Below are 19,096 nucleotides of genomic sequence, written 5' to 3'. Positions count from 1 at the left end.
ACCACAGGACCACGGCGCTCCTGACTGCACAGCGCCCTTGAAGTTGTATATGTTGCACGTGGACTACTCAGTTCGTATATTTCGCTAATTTTTTTCATAGTTCCACACAACTTCTTCCTGTTTTCTCGATTTATCTGTGTTCAGTTTTTCAAGGCCTATCCACTGTTCCAACTTATAGCTAAATCTGAGGGGGGTGCGATGGGGAGGTTCCCTTGTGAGTACTGACAGCGACCGTAATCGAGGAATAGAATACAGTTCTGATGCGACTGCCTACGATGCGTAGTCAACAGCGGAGAGAAACAGACAAATGCGACCAACGGAGAAATTCAACTTATAACTGATTCTTAAGTCGGACAATAAATCACCGAAACCCAAGTCACGTAACTGTAGAAATGACTCCAAAATCCCAAAACATGATTTCACTGTGCTCCAGGACATGCACTCACGCGCACATCGACTGGCATGCGACCAAACTCGCGCAGCTGTGGAAATCACACCATTAAACAAACTACTTCCGAAGACGTGATCATACCGCGCTCCACGAAAACTTACTGAAGTACGCATTAACAGCATTGACGTGGACTGCACCTCTGAAACATACCTGATGTACACAAGTCACAGCCCGCCGAAACCACCTTCGGAACCCTTCATGCACATGCCTGGTTCTACTGAATCCGCAAGTGCACTCTCCTACATCCAACATCACGTGGGAAATCAATCAGCACGACCTATACATATGCCACGGACGACGTCAACGCTTAATCGTAAAGTACACGTCTCGGTAACGTGGGAGGCGATGTCGACTAACAGCCGCTTTCACACCAGTCAGTGGGACAGTAGAGACTGGCCGGCTCTGTCTCGGTCCCTCTACAGCTCCAGGAAAACGACCGCCAGGGCTCGCCACAAATGTAAACAGCGCAGCGCTGCAGCGCTACCTGTTGCGGTGGGAATTCAAATCCTTGCAAATGCTGAGCACTGGGCCAGTACCAACGCCATATGTTAAAGCTGCTGCTATACAGGCACCGAAACCAACGGCACAAGACCAAATTAAATCCAATATACAACGAAGTATATACATACCATTTCTGGAACCAAGTAAATGCGATGATTCAAATAAAATATCAATGATAATTCTGGATAGGGTGTTAACCAAAAAATTTACAATATTAATCAAAGCAATTTGTACTGCAAAAATACGCACTTCTTAGAAGCTGAAAAAGAACACGTCATTGAGAAGTTCTTAAACAGTACCAGAATAGAGGAGAAGTTCGCTTGTCAACTTCCCACAAAACGAATTTTAATGACAGTATGGTTTGGTTGGTTGGTTGGTTGGTTGGTTGGTTTGTTTGGGGGATTAAAGGGACCGGACTGCCACGGTCATCGGTCCCTTGTTCCAAAATTTCAAACACCCAGACAGAATAAAAAGGAACAATGGAAAAGACGACAGACGACACAGGATAAGAAAGACTTGGACACCAGACAAAAGGAATTAAAATCGCACCGAGTGTGACAGTGGTTGGCCGACCATGGAGACAAAGGAAAAGCCAACCACCGAGAAACACAGTAAAAAATGAGACTAAAATCGCAGGCCACAAGCCAGAATCAACACAAGAAGACAAACACTTACGTTAAGCGATAAAAAGCCCCTGCCCGAATAAAACGCAAAACAAAATGACAATATACGGTATGACATTCTATGATGTCACTCCTCGCTGCACTGGGTAAAAATTGAATTGTGTGCACCACATATAGCTACAAGTGAGTAACCCTCGTACATTGTGCATTTTCGAGCTGCTACATGATCTTCAGGAAGCAGAGGACCTCACCGAGTGCATTTATAGTCAAAATAGTGAACAGAGCATGTCAACAAAACTGTGTAATACAATCAGAGTTATGATTTAAGTTAGGTTCAGCAAAACGGTATACAGTTCCTCATGCTGCCGAAATATATTGTGGCTACCGTACCATATTTATTTAACATCATGTAGCAGTTCCAAAATACACCATGTCTGTGGATTACTCAGATGTATCCATGTGTTATCCAAATAAGATTTCAGTTTTTGCCCACTGCAACAAGGAGGGACATAATAGAAAAACATGTCCTACTGCAACAAAACCACCAGACGCTCCATTGCAAAAAAAAAAAAAGTATATGTAATACTATTGGCAGGCAGTTCCTCAAGTACACAATGTTTTTGGAGCGCCGAATACGAAGAAGCGATTATGGCAACGCTTAGTAAGATCTTCAAGTACATACCACCTAACAAGGGGCAAAGGGACGCAGAACGAAGGCATAGGCTACTGGATGGATGGATGGATGGATATGTTATTATGGGCGCTCAACCGTGTAGTCTTTAGCGCCCGAACGGAAACAACAATGGACGAGTGTCACTAAAATCCAGCAAGTGCAAAAATAAGACTAAAATTAAAGGTGGCAGTCCACATAGGCAGTGTGCACGTCAACAGCAGCAAAGTGGAAAGCAGCACGTGAAGAGGAGAACTGCAAGAGAACGTAGGGGAAGGGGTTAAAATGGAACACATAGCACACGTTTGGAACAGGCCTATTACAAGAATAAAAAGGAGTGGTCAGCCACTCGGCAACACACTAAAAATTTCAACCTAAAATTTTAGGCTGAAGCCCAGAAACATTACAGTACCTTAAAACTTTTTTGACACTCGCCTCGTCATCGGCTAAAATCGAGGGCAGATCCCCACTAATATTAACTTCCGCCCTGACAGAACGATATAAATCACACTCAACTAACATGTGGCGTCCAGTGATTCCTCCGCCACAGGCATCACACAGCGGGGGTTCCTCTCGTCGTAGTAAGAAGGCATGCATAAGAGGGCAGTGCCCTATGCGAAGACGTGTAAGGGTCACTTCGTCCCGCCTAGGTTGGTTGGTTGATTTGGGAGATCAAAGGGACCAGACTGCGACAGTCATCGGTCCCTTGTTCCAAAAAATTAGAACCACCCTAAGAGAATAAAAACGAACCGCAGGAAAGACGTCAGACGACACGGGACAATAAATACTCCTACAGAGATCAGACAACACAAATTAAAATCACAGAGAGTGTGACAGTGGTTGGCCGACCATAGAGAGAGAGAGAAAAAAAAGGAACAGCCAACCACTGAGAACACATTAAAAACTCAGTTTAAAATCGGAGGCCACAAGCCAGAATCAACAATAAAAAAACAAACACTCAGAGTAAATGATAAAAAACCCCTGCCCGAATAAAACTCAAAACTAAGCCGGCCATAGCAGCGTCATCTGTTGTAAGGGCAGGGTGCGTGTCAGGCAGTGCGAATGTCTGCCTGAGCACAGCTAAAAGCGGACACTCCAATAAAATGAGCACCACAGATAAAACGGAGCCGCAGCGACACAGAGGTGGGTCCTCACGGCGCAGTAAGTAGCCGTGTGTCAGCCGAGTGTGCCCAATGCGCAGCCGGCAGAGGACAACAGGCTCCTGGCGGGAGACCCGAATGGACGATCGCCACACAGTCGTCGTCGCCTTGATAGGGCGAAGTTTGTTGGGCATGGGCAGGTTGCGCCATTCAGTGTCCCAGAGGTCGAAAATGTTGAGACATAATAGTGCCCGCAAATCAGTTGCCGGGAGGCCAATGTCCAGAGATGGTGTACTGGTGGCCTCTTTCGCCAGGCGGTCAACATGTTCATTGCCCAGGATACCGACATGACCGGGGGTCCACACAAAGATCACAGAGCGGCTGCAACGGGCAAGAGTATGCAGGGACTCCTGGATAACCATCACCAGACGACAACGAGGGAAACACTGGTCGAGAGCTCGTAAACCGCTCAGGCAATCGCTACAGATGACGAAGGACTCACCTGAGCAGGAGCGGATATACTCTAGGGCACGAAAGATGGCGACCAGCTCAGCAGTGTAAACGCTGCAGCCATCCGGCAAGGAACGTTGTTCGATGGTCCCCTAGAGTTAGCGCATAACCGACACGACCAGCAACCATCGAAGCGTCAGTGTATACAACGCCAGAGCCCGGATACGTGGCCAGGACGGAATAAAAGCAGAAGCGGAAGGGCTCTTGAGGGACTGAGTCCTTTGGGCCCTGTGCCAAGTCGAGCCGAAGGCAAGGGCGAGGAACACACAATGGGGGTGAACGCAAAGTGGCCCAGAAAGGAGGTGGAACAGTGAAAACCCTAAGCCCGGAGAGAAGCTCTTGGACGCGGACCGCGATCGTACAACCGGACCGGGGCCGACGTTCTTGCAGCTGGACGACCGATTGCGGGAACAGGAGACGATAGTTTGGATGCCCGGGCAAGCTTAAAACATGGGCAGCATAAGCAGCCAGCAAACGTTGGCGCGGTAAATGCAGGGGACGGACACCTGCCTGCACTAGTAAGCTGTCCACAGGGCTGATATGGAAAGCACCAGTGGCAAGGCGTATCCCGCTGTGGCGGATTGGGTCCAGCACCTTCAACGCACATGGTGATGCTGAGCCATAAGCCAGGCTCCCATAAGCCAGGCTCCCATAAGCCAGGCTCCCATAAGCCAGGCTCCCATAAGCCAGGCTCCCATAAGCCAGGCTCCCATAAGCCAGGCTCCCATAAGCCAGGCTCCCATAAGCCAGGCTCCCATAAGCCAGGCTCCCATAAGCCAGGCTCCCATAAGCCAGGCTCCCATAAGCCAGGCTCCCATAAGCCAGGCTCCCATAAGCCAGGCTCCCATAAGCCAGGCTCCCATAAGCCAGGCTCCCATAAGCCAGGCTCCCATAAGCCAGGCTCCCATAAGCCAGGCTCCCATAAGCCAGGCTCCCATAAGCCAGGCTCCCATAAGCCAGGCTCCCATAAGCCAGGCTCCCATAAGCCAGGCTCCCATAAGCCAGGCTCCCATAAGCCAGGCTCCCATAAGCCAGGCTCCCATAAGCCAGGCTCCCATAAGCCAGGCTCCCATAAGCCAGGCTCCCATAAGCCAGGCTCCCATAAGCCAGGCTCCCATAAGCCAGGCTCCCATAAGCCAGGCTCCCATAAGCCAGGCTCCCATAAGCCAGGCTCCCATAAGCCAGGCTCCCATAAGCCAGGCTCCCATAAGCCAGGCTCCCATAAGCCAGGCTCCCATAAGCCAGGCTCCCATAAGCCAGGCTCCCATAATCCACGCGGGATTGGATTAACGCCTCGTAGAGCCATAATAAGGTAGATCGGTCGGCACACCAGCAGGTGTGGCTCAAGCATCTCTGAGCATTTAGATGCCGCCAACACGTCTGTTTAAGCTGCCGGATATGAGGCAGCCAAGTCAACCGGGCATCGAAAACCACCCCCAAAAACCTGTGGGTCTCCACCACAGCAAGCAGTTCGTCGGCGAGATAAAGCCGCGGTTCAGGATGGACTGATCGGCGGCGGCAGAAATGCATAACGCGGGTCTTGGCAGCCGAAAACTGAAAACCATGCGCTACAGCCCAAGACTGCGCCTTGCGTATAGCGCCCTGTAGCTGACGTTCAGCACCTGCAATGCCAGTAGAGCTGTAGTAAAGGCAGAAGTCGTCAGCATACAGGGAAGCGGAGACAGAATTTCCCAATACTGCAGTGAGCCCGTTTATGGCAATTAAAAAGAGGCAGACACTGAGGACAGAACAATCTGGTACCCCGTTCTCCTGGACTCTGGAGAAACTATGGGGGGCCGCGACTTGCACGCGGAAGGTACGATACGACAGAAAATTGCGGATAAAGATCGAGGGCGCCGAAGACCCCATCCATGAAGCGTAGAAAGGATGTGATGACGCCACGTTGTATCGTACTCCTTACGCATGTCGAAAAAGACATGCGACCAGGTGCTGACGGCGCGCAAAGGCAGTACAGATGGCCAACTCCAGGCTAACCAGATTGTCGGCAGCGGAGCGGCCTTTACGGAACCCACCCTGAGATGGAGCCAGAAGGCCCCGAGACTCCAGTACCCAATTCAAGCGCCGGCGCACCATCCGTTCAAGCAACTTGCAAAGAACTTTGGTGAGGCTAATGGGACAGTAGCTGCCACCTCCAAAAGATTCTTGTCCGGTTTCAGAATGGGGATGACAATACATTCCCGCCACTGCGACGGAAACTCACCCTCGACCCAAATACGGTTGTAAAGGTCGAGGAGGCGTCGCTGGCAGTCCACTGAAAGGAGTTTCAGCATCTGACAGTGGATGCTATCTGGCCCAGGAGCGGTATCAGGACAAGCAGTGAGGGCACTGCGAAATTCCCACTCACTGATGGTTGGTTGGTTGGTTTGACGATTAAAGGGACCAAACTGCAGAGGTCATCGGTCCCTTGTTTCATAAACACACAGAGCACAGGGAAACCATCCATTAGTCATTCGAAGCAGAAGATAAAAATCCCAGGGGAAGAAAATCCCCAAGGTCAATAATAAACAAACATGGAAAACGGAGCACAGCAACAAAAACATAGAGAAGAAAGGCAGAAGGAATTAAAACTGCACAGCAGAGGACTGTGGCTGGCTGATCACGAAAATAATATGATGAGCCAGCCACTCTGCAACACGTTAAAACCTCCAGCCTAAATGAATAGGGTGGAGTCGAATTACAACACAAAACAAAGTAAAAGATACAGCACAAAATAGGGTGATGCAATAAAATTAGAGGGACCGATAAAACCCACTTGCTCGAAGAAAACCTAAAACACGATCTGCCATAGAGACATCGTCACCCAAAAGAGTTGATAAATCACCCAGGAGATTAAAAGTTCGCCTGAGGGCGGTTAAAAGAGGACAGTCCAACAATATATGGGCCACCGTCATATTCGCACCACAGCGACAATGAGGGGGGTCCTCTCGACGCAGCAGATGACCATGCGTCAGCCAAGAGTGACCAATGCGGAGCCTACACAGAACAACAGAATCCCTGCGAGAGGCCCGCATGGAGGAACCCCACACAGTCGTGGTCTCCTTTACCTGCCGCAGCTTGTTGTGTGCGCCATTCATCTCCCCACAACCCAAAGACCCGATGGTGCAAAACCGTTCGGAGATCAGTTGCCGGGAGGCCGATCGCCAACGGCAGTTTGCGGGTAGCTTCTTTGGCTAATGTGTCGGCGAGTTCGTTTCCCGTGATCCCAACGTGTCCCGGGGTCCATATGAACACCACCGAACGACCACGCTGTTCAAGAGCGTGAATGGACCCCTGGATGGCACCAACAATGGGATGGCGTGGGTAGCACTGGTCAAGAGCCTGCAGACTACTGAGCGAGTCACTGCAAATGACAAAGGACTCTCCAGTGCTGGTACGAATATGCTCAAGGGCACGAAAAATGGCTGTCAGTTCTGCGGTGTAAACACTGCAGCCTTCTGGCAAGGAGCGCTGGTCGACAGAGTCCGCATGAGCATAAGCGTACCCCACACGGCCATCAACCATTGAGCCATCGGTATAGATAACCTCCCAGGCATGGTATGCGCCTAGGAGAGCAAGGAATTGGCGGCGCAAGACTGCAGGAGGAACGGAATCCTTTGGCCATCGGGAAAGTTCCAGCCGAAGCTGCGGCCGACGAATACACCAAGGTGGTGTATGTGGGCGGACCTGGAAAGCAGATGGAAGAGTCAAACACTCGAGTTCATTAAGGAGCGACCGAACACGGATCCCAATTGTATGGCCCGATCGCGGCCGCCGGTGTGGGATATGGACTGCCGCATTAGTGAAAAGGAGACGATAGTTAGGGTGACGGGGCGAACAACGGACGTGGGCAGCATAGTTGGCTAACAGTTGTTGACGCCGAATACGAAGTGGAGGAACCCCAGCCTCAGCAAGGAGGCTAGTAACAGGGCTGGTGCGGAATGCTCCTGTCGCCTGTCTAACCCCACAGTGGTGAATGGGGTCCAGCATTTGCAACGCAGAGGGCGACGCTGATGGTGGTGGTGGTTGTTGGAATGTTTAAGGGGGACTAAAGAGCGAAGGTCATCAGTCCCCCATTCCAAAATCAGGCATGCCGAAAATCGGCGAAGCAGGTAAAAACCAAAGGGGGGAGGAGACGCCCCCCAGACGCTAAAACAACACAAATGCAGCAACAAACACTACAGACTAGAAGAGGACAGAGGAACACCAGACAGAAAGAAACAGATGAAAGAAGATTACCGGAGACTGGTTGACCGACCATGAGAACAAAAAAGGGAAAGAGTCAACCATCTGATGACACAACAAAACAGCGACAAACGGTGAGAGACACAAGGACAAAAGACACAGAATGGGAAGGTGCAGGACCTCCCTAAATCGAACCATAAAAAGGACTACCACGGATTAAATTTAAAACGTTATCAGCCATGGAGGCATCGTCAGATAAAACCAAAGCCAAAGTGCCCGGGAGATTAAAAGATTGCCGGAGTGTGCGCAGTCGAGGACACTCCAGCAAAATGTGGCCGACCGTCAGCTGGGACCCACACTGACACAGGGGGGGATCCTCCTGACGCAAGAGATGGCCGTGCGTCAGGTACGCATGGCCGATGCGCAGCCAACACAGGACCACCGAGTCCCTGCGAGAAGCCCGCAGGGAGGAACGCCACACGGCAGTCGTCTCCTTGACAGCCCGCAGTTTATTCGGGGCTGTCATGCCACGCCACTCAGCAGCCCACATCCCAATCAGCTTACGGCGCAACACCATCTGCTGGTCGCGAGCCGTAAGGCCGACCTCCAAAGCCGGGGCGTCGATCGCCCCTTTAGCCAGCCTGTCGACACGTTCGTTCCCTGGGATGCCAACATGACCGGGCGTCCAAACCAAGACCACCGAACGACCAGAACGGGCAATGGCGGAAACAGACTCCTGTATGGAGGACACCAGAGGAGAGGAGGGATAGCAGCGGTCGATGGCCTGAAGGCTGCTCAGGGAGTCACTGCAGATGACGATGGACCCACCTGAGCAGGAACGCAGATGCTCAAGAGCGCGCATGATTGCCACCAGCTCTGCAGTAAAAATACTGCAGCCAGCCGGCAAGGAGCGTTGCTCAACATGGGCAGCGTGAGCAAAAGCGTAGGCAGTGCGACCATCAACCAGGGAACCATCCGTGTAGACAGGCTCACAGCCCGGAAATGAGGCGAGGAGCGCAAGAAAACGGCGACGGAGGACCACAGGCGGAACCGAGTCCTTAGGTCCCTGTGCCAAATCCAGACGGACGGACGGCCGGGACAAACACCAGGGAGGCGTAGGTGTACGGACCCGGAAGGGAGGCAGAAGAGGGAATGACCCCAGGTCTGACAGCAGGGACTGAACACGGACAGCTATGGAAAGCCCAGACCTAGGTCGCCGTTCGGGCAGATGGAGGACCATAGCAGGGAAAAGCAGGCGACGATTGGGATGATCTGGCGAGCAATGAACGTGGACAGCATAGTCGACGAGCAGACGATGGCGGCGAATCCGCAGCGGGGGAACCCCGGCCTCCACCAGTAGACTATCCACGGGGCTGGTGCGAAAAGCGCCAGTGGCAAGCCTAACCCCACAGTGGTGTACGGGGTCTAACAACTTCAACACTGAGGGGGACGCAGACCCATAGGCCAGGCTCCCATAATCAAGCCGGGACTGCACAAGGGCTCTGTACAACCGCAGCAGCGTGCAGCGATCTGCACCCCAAGACGTGTGGCTAAGGCAGCGGAGGGCGTTGAGGTGCCGCCAGCATTTTTGCTTCAGCTGAGTAATATGAGGAACCCATGTGAGCCGGGCATCAAACACGAGTCCCAAGAAGCGGCAAGTGTCCACCACCTCAAGCAGGTGGCCGTCGAGGTAAAGTTCAGGATGAGGGTGGACCGTCCGACGCCTGCAGAAGTGCATAACTCGAGTCTTGGCTGCAGAGAACTGAAAACCGTGAGTCAGAGCCCACGAGGCTGCCTTGCGAATGGCGACTTGCAGCCGGCGTTCGGCGACTCCCGTAGTCGTGGAGCTAAATGAGATGCAGAAGTCGTCGGCATACAAAGAAGGAGACACCGACGACCCCACGGCTGCAGCCAGACCATTAATAGCCACCAGAAATAAGGAGACGCTCAACACTGAGCCCTGCAGGACCCCATTCTCCTGTATATAAGAGGAACTAGAGGTGGCACCGACTTGCACCCGGAAAGAGCGGCGCAATAAAAAGCTTTGAAGAAAAGCCGGGAGCTGACCACGAAGACCCCACTCATGCAACGTGGCGAGGATGTGATGCCTCCATGTGGTGTCATACGCTTTCCGCAGATCGAAAAAAACAGCAACGAGATGCTGACGTCGGGCAAAGGCCGTACGGACAGCTGATTCCAGCCGCACCAAATTGTCCACTGCAGACCGGCCCCGACGGAAGCCACCCTGGGATGGAGTGAGGAGACCGCGCGACTCAAGGACCCAACACAAACGCCGCCCCACCATACGTTCGAGCAATTTGCACAAAACGTTGGTGAGGGTAATGGGACGATAGCTGTCCACCGCCAGTGGGTCCGCACCGGGCTTCAAGATGGGGACAATAACACCCTCTCGCCATTGCGACGGGAACACACCTTCGCTCCAAATGCGATTAAATATCGCGAGAATGTGTCTCTGGCAGTCCCTGGAGAGATGCTTCAGCATCTGCGCGTGGATGCAGTCTGGGCCTGGTGCTGTATCAGGGCAATCGGCGAGAGCAGCGAGGAATTCCCTCTCGCTGAAAGGGGCATTGTATGTTTCAGAACGACGCGTGTGAAATGAGAGCGGCGTCCGCTCGGCTCGCTCCTTTAGAGAGCGAAAGGTGGGGGGATAAGATGCAGTCGCAGAGCTCTGAGCAAAGTGCGCGGCAAGCCGTTCAGCAATGGCGGCAGCGTCCGTGCATACAGCGCCGTCCAAGGAGATCCCAGGGACACCGAAAGTGGTCTGGTGTCCATAAATCCGCCGTATCCGGGACCACACCAGCGAGGGGGAGACACGGGAGCCCAACGATGAGACATACTGCTCCCAGCACTCTTGCTTACGCCGTGTAATCAGACGTCGGGCGAAGGCACGGAGCCTCTTAAAGGCGATGAGGGTCTCGAGAGACGGGTGCCGCCTATGACACTGGAGGGCCCGCCTACGGTCGCGAATAGCCTCAGCCATCTCCGGCGACCACCAGGGTACAGCCTGCCTCCGAGGGAGTCCAGAAGAGCGGGGGATGGCAGCCTCGGCTGCCGAAATGATGGACGTGGTGAAGACACGGACCACCTCGTCAATGTCACCCTGCGGGGGACACTCAACGGTTGCCGCGGAAGTAAAACGCGGCCAGTCAGCTCTGTGGAGGGCCCAGCGTGGCAGACGCCCAGAAGAATGACACTGGGGCAGTGACAAATAGATGGGAAAATGGTCACTGCCACACAGGTCAGGATGCACCCTCCAGTGGAGGGATGGGACAAGTCCGGGGGTGCAAAGGGAGAGATCGATGGCGGAGAACGAGCCATGGGCCACACTGAAATGTGTGGGAGCACCGGTGTTCAAGAGGCTAAGGTCGAGCTGAGCCAATAAATGCTCCACGGCACGACCGCAGCCATCGGAGACAGTCCCACCCCATAGAGGGTTGTGGGCATTGAAATCGCCCAACAACATGAAAGGTGGCGGCAGTTGGGTTATCAGAGCAGCCAGGACATGCTGCGAGACAGCACCATCCGGTGGAAGGTAGATACTGCAGACGGTAATAGCCTGTGGCGTCCACACCCGTACAGCGACAGCCTCTAAAGGTGTTTGGAGAGGGACAGACTCGCTGTGCAGAGTGTGAGCGACATATATGCAGACGCCACCAGACACCCTTTCATAAGTTGCCCGGTTCTTAAAATAACCCCGATAGCCACGGAGGGCGGGGGTTCGCATTGCTGGAAACCAAGTTTCCTGCAGAGCAATGCAAAGGAAAGGATGAAGGCTGATAAGCTGGCGGAGCTCAGCTAGATGGTGGAAGAAACCGCTGCAGTTCCACTGGAGGATGGTGGTGGTGGTGGTTGTTGGGATGTGTAAGGGGGACTAAACAGCGAAGGTCATCAGTCCCCCATTCCAAAAACAAGCGAGACAAAGTCGCAGAGCAGATAAAACCCCAAGGGAGAATGGAGGATGGTATTAGCCATGGATGGGAAAGGCGTGAGGGACTGGGGAGGCAGATTACGCCTCCGAGGCCCCTGCTGCTACTGAGTCACCACCTGGAGAACAGCCAGCCAGTGCGTCCGAGGGACTGGCGAGATCCATGTCCTCAGCGGACGCCAGAATCTCCACCTCATCCTCAGACGCAGAGCTTGTAGGAAGCGGTGGAATGGGTGCCACCGCAATATCGGTAGCCTTGGGGAGTTTCTTCTTCTTCTGCTTTTCGCGCTGCGCCTTTGGTGGTTCAGGCTGGGAGGGCGTCACTGGGTCAGTCTCAGGGACTGAAGACGACCGCGACGCCCTACGACCAGCGACCGGTGGTTTTTTGGCAGACTGGCGAGTGTCCGCTTTGGCACTGGGCAAAGCCTGGGATGGGAGGGCCCCAAGGGACCCCTTCCGGGCGAGAGGAGCCGAAGAAGGCCCACGCTTCTCCGGCTGTGAAGGGGGAACAGATGTCCCCGGTGGTTGGGGTGGTGTTGCTCCTGAAGTAGATGGAGCAGGAGCAACAGGGAGTGAAGTGCCCCCCACAACCGAGGGGGCCGGTGATTGCTGACAGAGCTGAGTTCGAACTGTTGGGGACGACACTGAAGAAGTTCGAACAGGTGTTGCAGCAGCAGCATAGGTGGACGGCATGGGCACAGGATGTAGCCTTTCAAACTTCCGCCGTGCCTCGGTGTAGGTCAGGCGGTCCAGGGTCTTATATTCCATTATCTTCCTTTCCTTCTGGAAGATCCGACAGTCCGGCGAGCAGGGGGAATGGTGTTCTCCGCAGTTAACACAGATAGGAGGCGGGGCACATGGAGTATCGGGATGAGATGGGCGTCCGCAATCTCGACATGTGAGGCTGGAAGTGCAGCGGGAAGACATATGGCCGAACTTCCAGCACTTGAAGCACCGCATCGGGGGAGGGATATAGGGCTTGACGTCACATCGGTAGACCATCACCTTGACCTTTTCCGGTAACGTATCACCCTCGAAGGCCAAGATGAAGGCACCGGTAGCAACCTGATTGTCCCTCGGACCCCGATGAACGCGCCGGACGAAATGAACACCTCGTCGTTCGAGGTTGGCGCGCAGCTCGTCATCAGACTGCAAAAGGAGGTCCCTATGGAAAATAACACCCTGGACCATATTTAAACTCTTATGCGGTGTGATCGTAACAGCAACATCCCCCAACTTGTCACAAGCAAGTAACCGCCGTGACTGGGCAGAGGATGCCGTTTGTATCAGGACCGATCCAGAGCGCATTTTTGACAAACCCTCCACCTCCCCAAACTTGTCCTCTAAATGCTCGACGAAGAACTGAGGCTTTGTGGAGAGAAAAGACTCCCCATCAGCTCTCGTACAAACTAAGAATCGGGGCGAATATTTGCTACTGCCATCCTGAGATTTACGTTCCTCCCACGGCGTGGCCAGAGAGGGGAACGTTTTCGGATTGTACTTTTCAGCATTAAATTGAGCCCGAGAACGCTTAGAGACTGCTGGTGGCTGGCCACCAGCAAGAGAAGAAGTGCCACGCTTCATTGCGTGTCATCCACCCTGATGCCACCTACTCCGACCAAGGGCCCTCCCCACGGGCGCCACCCAGCCACAGCAAAGGCCACCTGGCAGGATGGCCATTGCCGGGAGTCCCGATGCCCCAAGGAGATGGGCATCTACTCCTTGGCATACGTGGGGAGTTAACGGCGCAGGCATCAGTAGAGCGATCCCTGTGTTGTCAGGGGGCTACAACCAAGAGGGTACATGGCGGCCCCACCACAACGGACTGGCTACCGTGCTGGATCTTAGGTGCAAAATGTCCAACGTCGTCGTCGCAGTTAAAAGAAACACTGCAGAGTGCAGCGTGGTAATCGCCCAAGAGATCGAAAACGAGCGGGACATCATTGCAACGACGAGAAAGCCGGCTAAAGGTCTAATTGCACGACGGATACAGTGCACCATGTAAGGCGCCCTTCCCCAATTGGCTCGCTCTTCGGAATAATTTAGAAAGATGGAGGTCAAACCCGAGAGGGGACCATCACATAAGGCCGAAACATGTGAGACTCCTTTTAGTCAAATGGCTCTGAGCACTATGGGACTCAACATCTTAGGTCATAAGTCCCCTAGAACTTAGAACTACTTAAACCTAACTAACCTAAGGACATCACACACACCCATGCCCGAGGCAGGATTCGAACCTGCGACCGTAGCAGTCCCGCGGTTCCGGACTGCAGCGCCAGAACCGCTAGACCACCGCGGCCGGCTCCTTTTAGTCGCCTCTTATGACAGGCAGGAATGCCGCGGGCCTATTCTAACCCCCGAACCCGCAGGGGGACCCGCAGGGGGGGCCGAAGAAGAGACGGCCGAGCAGAGGAGTAGACTATGCTTCCATAGCCTAATTTCGAGCGCACTAAGGCGCGATAGAGGCGGAGAAGGACCACTCGGTCCGCTCCCCAGGAGGTACCATTCAGGACACGGAGGGTGTTGAGCGTTCGCAGACAGCGAGCCGAAAGATAGGAAACGTGGGAGGACCAGCACAGTTTTCTGTCAAACATAAGAACCAAGAATTTAGCGACGTCTGAGAACGGAAGGTTGACAGGTCCTAGATGTAAGGAGGGCGGAAGAAACTCCTTACGTCGCCAAAAATTAACAAAAACGGTCTTACTGGGAGAGAAACGGAAGCCTGTTTCTATGCTCCAAGAGTGGAGGCGATCGAGACATCCTTGAAGACGTTGTTCAAGAAGGCTGGTCCGTTGAGAGCTGTAGTAGATCGCAAAATCGTCCACAAAGAGGGAGCCCGAGACATCAGGAAGGAGACAATCCATAATTGGATTTATAGCGATGGCAAACAGTACAACACTCAGCACGGAGCCCTGGGGTACCCCGTTTTCTTGGGAGAAAGTGCGGGAGAGAGTAGTGTTCACCCGCACCCTAAATGTGCGCTCTGCCATAAATTCGCGAAGAAAAAGGGGCAGCCGGCCTCGAAAGCCCCAAGAGAACAGTGTGCGGAGGATGCCTGTCCTCCAACAGGTATCGTATGCTCGCTCCAGATCAAAAAATATTGCTACCGTTTGGCGTTTCCGGAGAAAATTGTTCATGATATAAGTGGAGAGAGCAACAAGATTGTCAACTGCAGAACGATGCTTTCGGAATCCGCATTGGGCAGGTGTTGAAAGACTGCGGGATTCCAGCCACCACGCTAAACGGTAATTCACCATACGCTCCAAAACCTTACAGACACTACTCGTGAGAGAAATGGGGCGATAGCTAGAGGGGAGACGTTTCTCCTTTCCAGGTTTCGGAACAGGAACGACGATAGCTTCCCGCCATCGCCTGGGAAAAGTACTGTCGGTCCAAATTCGATTATAAAGGCGAAGGAGGTAACGCAGACTATGGGTTGATAAATGCAGCAACATTTGGACGTGGATACCATCCGGTCCTGGGGCGGAGGAGCGAGAAGAAGAGAGTGCATGTTGGAGTTCCCGCAAGGAGAAAACAGTATTGTAGCTTTCGCGATTTTGAGAGGAGAAAGCAAGATGTCGCACTTCCGCTGCACGTTTCTTCGGGAGAAACGCTGGCGGGTAATTTGAAGAGCTCGAAATCTCGGCAAAGTGCTGACCCAACGAGTTAGAAATTGCGACGGGGTCCACTAATGTGTCATGCGCGACAGTGAGCCCAGAGACCGGGGAGAAACTAGGCGCGCCTGAGAACCGTCGAAGCCGACTCCAAACTTCCGAGGAGGGAGTGAAGGTGTTAAATGAGCTAATAAAGAATTTCCAGCTTGCCTTCTTGCTATCGCGGATGACGCGACGGCATCGCGCACGGAACTGCTTATAGCGGATACAGTTGGCCAAAGTAGGATGGTGGCGGAAAACGCGGAGAGCACGTCGCCGCTCACGTAGTGCATCACGGCATGCCTCGTTCCACCAAGGAACTGGGCGGCGCCGGGGCAATTCGGAGGTGCGTGGTATTGAATGTTCCGCAGCTGTAAGAATAACGTCGGTAATATGGGTGACCTCATCGTCGACGCTGGGAAAGTGACGGTCATCGAATGTCTCTAGAGACGAAAAAAAGTGTCCAATCGGCTTGGGCAAACTTCCAGCGTCGCGGGCGCATATATGGCTGTTGAGGCTGCAGTCTAAGGACACATGGAAAGTGATCACTCGAGTGTGTATCATCAAGGGCGAACCATTCGAAGCGCCGAGCTAGCGGAACAGTACCGACCGCAAGGTCCAAATGAGATAAATTTGTCGTGGAGGCAGACAAAAATGTAGGGACCCCAGTGTTGAAGCAAACTAGATCTGCTTGGTGGAAGACGTCTAGCAATAGTGAGCCACGTGGACAAGGATGTGGAGATCCCCAAAGCGGGTGGTGGGCATTGAAGTCCCCAACCAGCAAATATGGGGGTGGAAGCTGACCAAGAAGATGAAGGAGATCAGCTCGTGCCATTGGTGTGGACGATGGAATGTATACAGTACAAAGAGAGAACGTGTATCCGTAAAGGGAAAGGCGGACGGCGACAGCTTGGAAGGAAGTGTTTAAATCGATTGGGTGATAATGGAGAGTTTCATGGAGAAGAATCATGAGTCCTCCATGTGCTGGAGTGCCTTCAACAGAGGGGAGATCATATCGGACGGACTGAAAATTAGGGAGAACAAAGCGGTCATGGGGACGCAGCTTTGTTTCCTGAAGACAGAAGATGACTGGCGAGTAGGATCGTAAGAGGATCGACAATTCATCCCGATTGGCTCGAATACCGCGGATATTCCAGTGGATAATGGACATAGGGTGAACAGAAAAGGGAGGAATGTGACCAAGGTCGCTGTCAACTCAACGAGTGCTCTGAGCTTGCGACCGACAGCATGGAATGGCATTCAGCCGAAGGCAGAAGATCCTGATCCATAGGTTGGTCAGGAGCAGCTCCTGCCACCTGCGACCGGCCGGTTGATCGGCCGCCAGCAGTGCGCCTCGGCGACACAGAAGACGGCCGAGGGCGATTTCCGCCAGGTGGTGCTGTAGATGGGACACGCCTTGGCGGAGGAGGAGAGGAACTGGGTTTATTTGTAGCCTTCTTGGAAGTATGATGTTTAGAGGAAAGAGGAACCGATGGTTGGGAAGTTGCCGTACGTAAAAACTCTTCACGAGTATGCTCTTTTTTCGAAGTCTTGGTGTCTGAGTTTTGTGCTCGAGATTTAGCAGAACTCGACGAAGGGTGAGCCAGAGAATGGGCAGGCGAAAGTGGTGAGGTTGAACGGGCGATCTTTGCGCTGGCCGATCTGACGACCGTGGCACTAAAGGTGAGGTCGCATGTCTGCGTGGCCGCCTCCTTTGTTGGCCGATGAGAAGCAACGACAGCGCTGTATTTTCCTTTCTGAGGCATGGTGGGCTGTCGACTGGCGAATAATTTTCGAGCAGCGAAGGTCGACACCTTTTCCTTTACTCTAATTTCCTGGATGAGCTTTTCGTCCTTAAAAACGGGACAATCTCTAGAGGAAGCGGCGTGGTCACCCATACAGTTGATGCAGCGAGGGGATGGAGGTGGACAAGCACCCTCATGGGCATCCCTGCCACACGTAACACATTTGGCCGGATTGGAACAGGACTGGCTGGTGTGATTGAACCGCTGGCACCGATAGCAACGCGTAGGGTTTGGAACGTAAGGGCGAACGGAAATTATCTCATAGCCTGCTTTGATTTTCGATGGGAGTTGAACTTTGCCAAATGTCAAGAAGACAGTGCGGGTTGGAATGATGTTCGTGTCAACCCTTTTCATAACCCTATGAACAGCCGTTACGCCCTGGTCAGACAGGTAGTGCTGAATTTCTTCGTCAGACAGTCCATCGAGGGAGCGTGTATAAACGACTCCACGCGAGGAATTTAAGGTACGGTGCGGTTCCACCCGGACAGGGAAGGTGTGTAGTAGTGACGTACGCAGCAATTTTTGTGCCTGGAGGGCACTGACTGTTTCTAACAACAGGGTGCCATTCCGTAATCTGGAACAAGACTTTACAGGACCTGCAATTGCGTCGACACCTTTCTGAATAATGAAAGGGTTGACTGTGGAGAAGTCGTGACCTTCGTCAGACCGAGAAACAACAAGGAACTGTGGCAACGATGGAAGAACTGACTGTGGTTGAGACTCAGTGAACTTACGTTTGTGAGCAGACATAGTGGAAGATGAGGAAACCCTTGCGGAAGAATCCCCCATGATTACCGGCGTCTCCGATGGCGCGCTCCTCCCTTGTGGGGGCCCTCTCTGAGGGCACTCCCGCCTTAGGTGATTGTTCACACCTCAGGTCACACCTCCCGACAAACGGACAGAGGGACCAATCGGCACTTTCGGAAGGTATCAGCTCGGGTAATCACCCCTCCCTGGGCCTGGCCGTTACCAGGGGGTACGTACGTGTCCTACCTGTCTACCCGGGGCGGGGAATTACGCGTTACCCCGTCACCGGCTACGCATGGAAGTGCTTGGGTTGGCCTTCAGACACGCACAGGGAGGAAGAAAGAGAAAGGGAAAGGAAAGAAGAGAAGAGAGGTTTGTTGTTTGTGGGATTAAAGGGACCAGACTGCTACGGTCATCGGTCCCTTTTTCCAAGTACTAAAAACACCCACAGAGAATAAAAACGAGAAACAGAATAGAGCAAAGACAACACAGAACAAGAGAAACTGAGACAAAGACCAGACAAAACAAACTAAAATCACACAGAGTGTGACGGTGGTTGGCCGACCATAGAAATAAAAAGGAAAAGCCAACCACATAAAACACATTAAAAAAAAATCAGTTTAAAACCGGAGGCCAAAGGCCAGAATCAACACAAAACAACAAGATAAAACAGAAACACTCAGATTAAATGATAAAAACCCCCTGCCCGAATAAAACGTAAAACTAAGCCAGCCATAACAGAGTCATCAGATAAAAGGGCAGGGAGCGTATCAGGCAGCGCAAATGTCTGCCTGACCACAGCTAAAAGGGGGCAGGCCAACAAAATGTGGGCCACTGTCAAAGCCGCCCCGCAGCGACATACAGGAGGGTCCTCCCGGCGCAGCAAATAACCGTGCGTCAGCCGGGAG

At 53.0% G+C, this 19,096-nt stretch overlaps 1 protein-coding gene across 1 annotated transcript in view; it reads right to left on the bottom strand.

Moving 5' to 3' along the window:
* Positions 1 to 419: 419 nt before the first annotated feature.
* LOC126231819 (cuticle protein 21.3-like) overlaps positions 420 to 19,096 on the bottom strand; it is a 57,632-nt gene continuing 38,955 nt past the window's right edge. Inside the window, exons 2-3 of the mRNA XM_049942417.1 lie at positions 4,483 to 5,116; positions 420 to 482 (exon numbers count right to left, since the gene is read on the bottom strand). Coding sequence (XP_049798374.1) covers positions 420 to 482; positions 4,483 to 5,116 — 697 coding nt within the window. The remainder of the gene's footprint in view (positions 483 to 4,482; positions 5,117 to 19,096) is intronic.

The sequence above is a fragment of the Schistocerca nitens genome, unplaced genomic scaffold (genome assembly GCF_023898315.1).
Source record: "Schistocerca nitens isolate TAMUIC-IGC-003100 unplaced genomic scaffold, iqSchNite1.1 HiC_scaffold_412, whole genome shotgun sequence".
Classification (NCBI taxonomy): domain Eukaryota; kingdom Metazoa; phylum Arthropoda; class Insecta; order Orthoptera; family Acrididae; genus Schistocerca; species Schistocerca nitens.
Note: the sequence above shows the minus strand (reverse complement) of the source record. Positions and strands in the feature narration are given on the sequence as shown.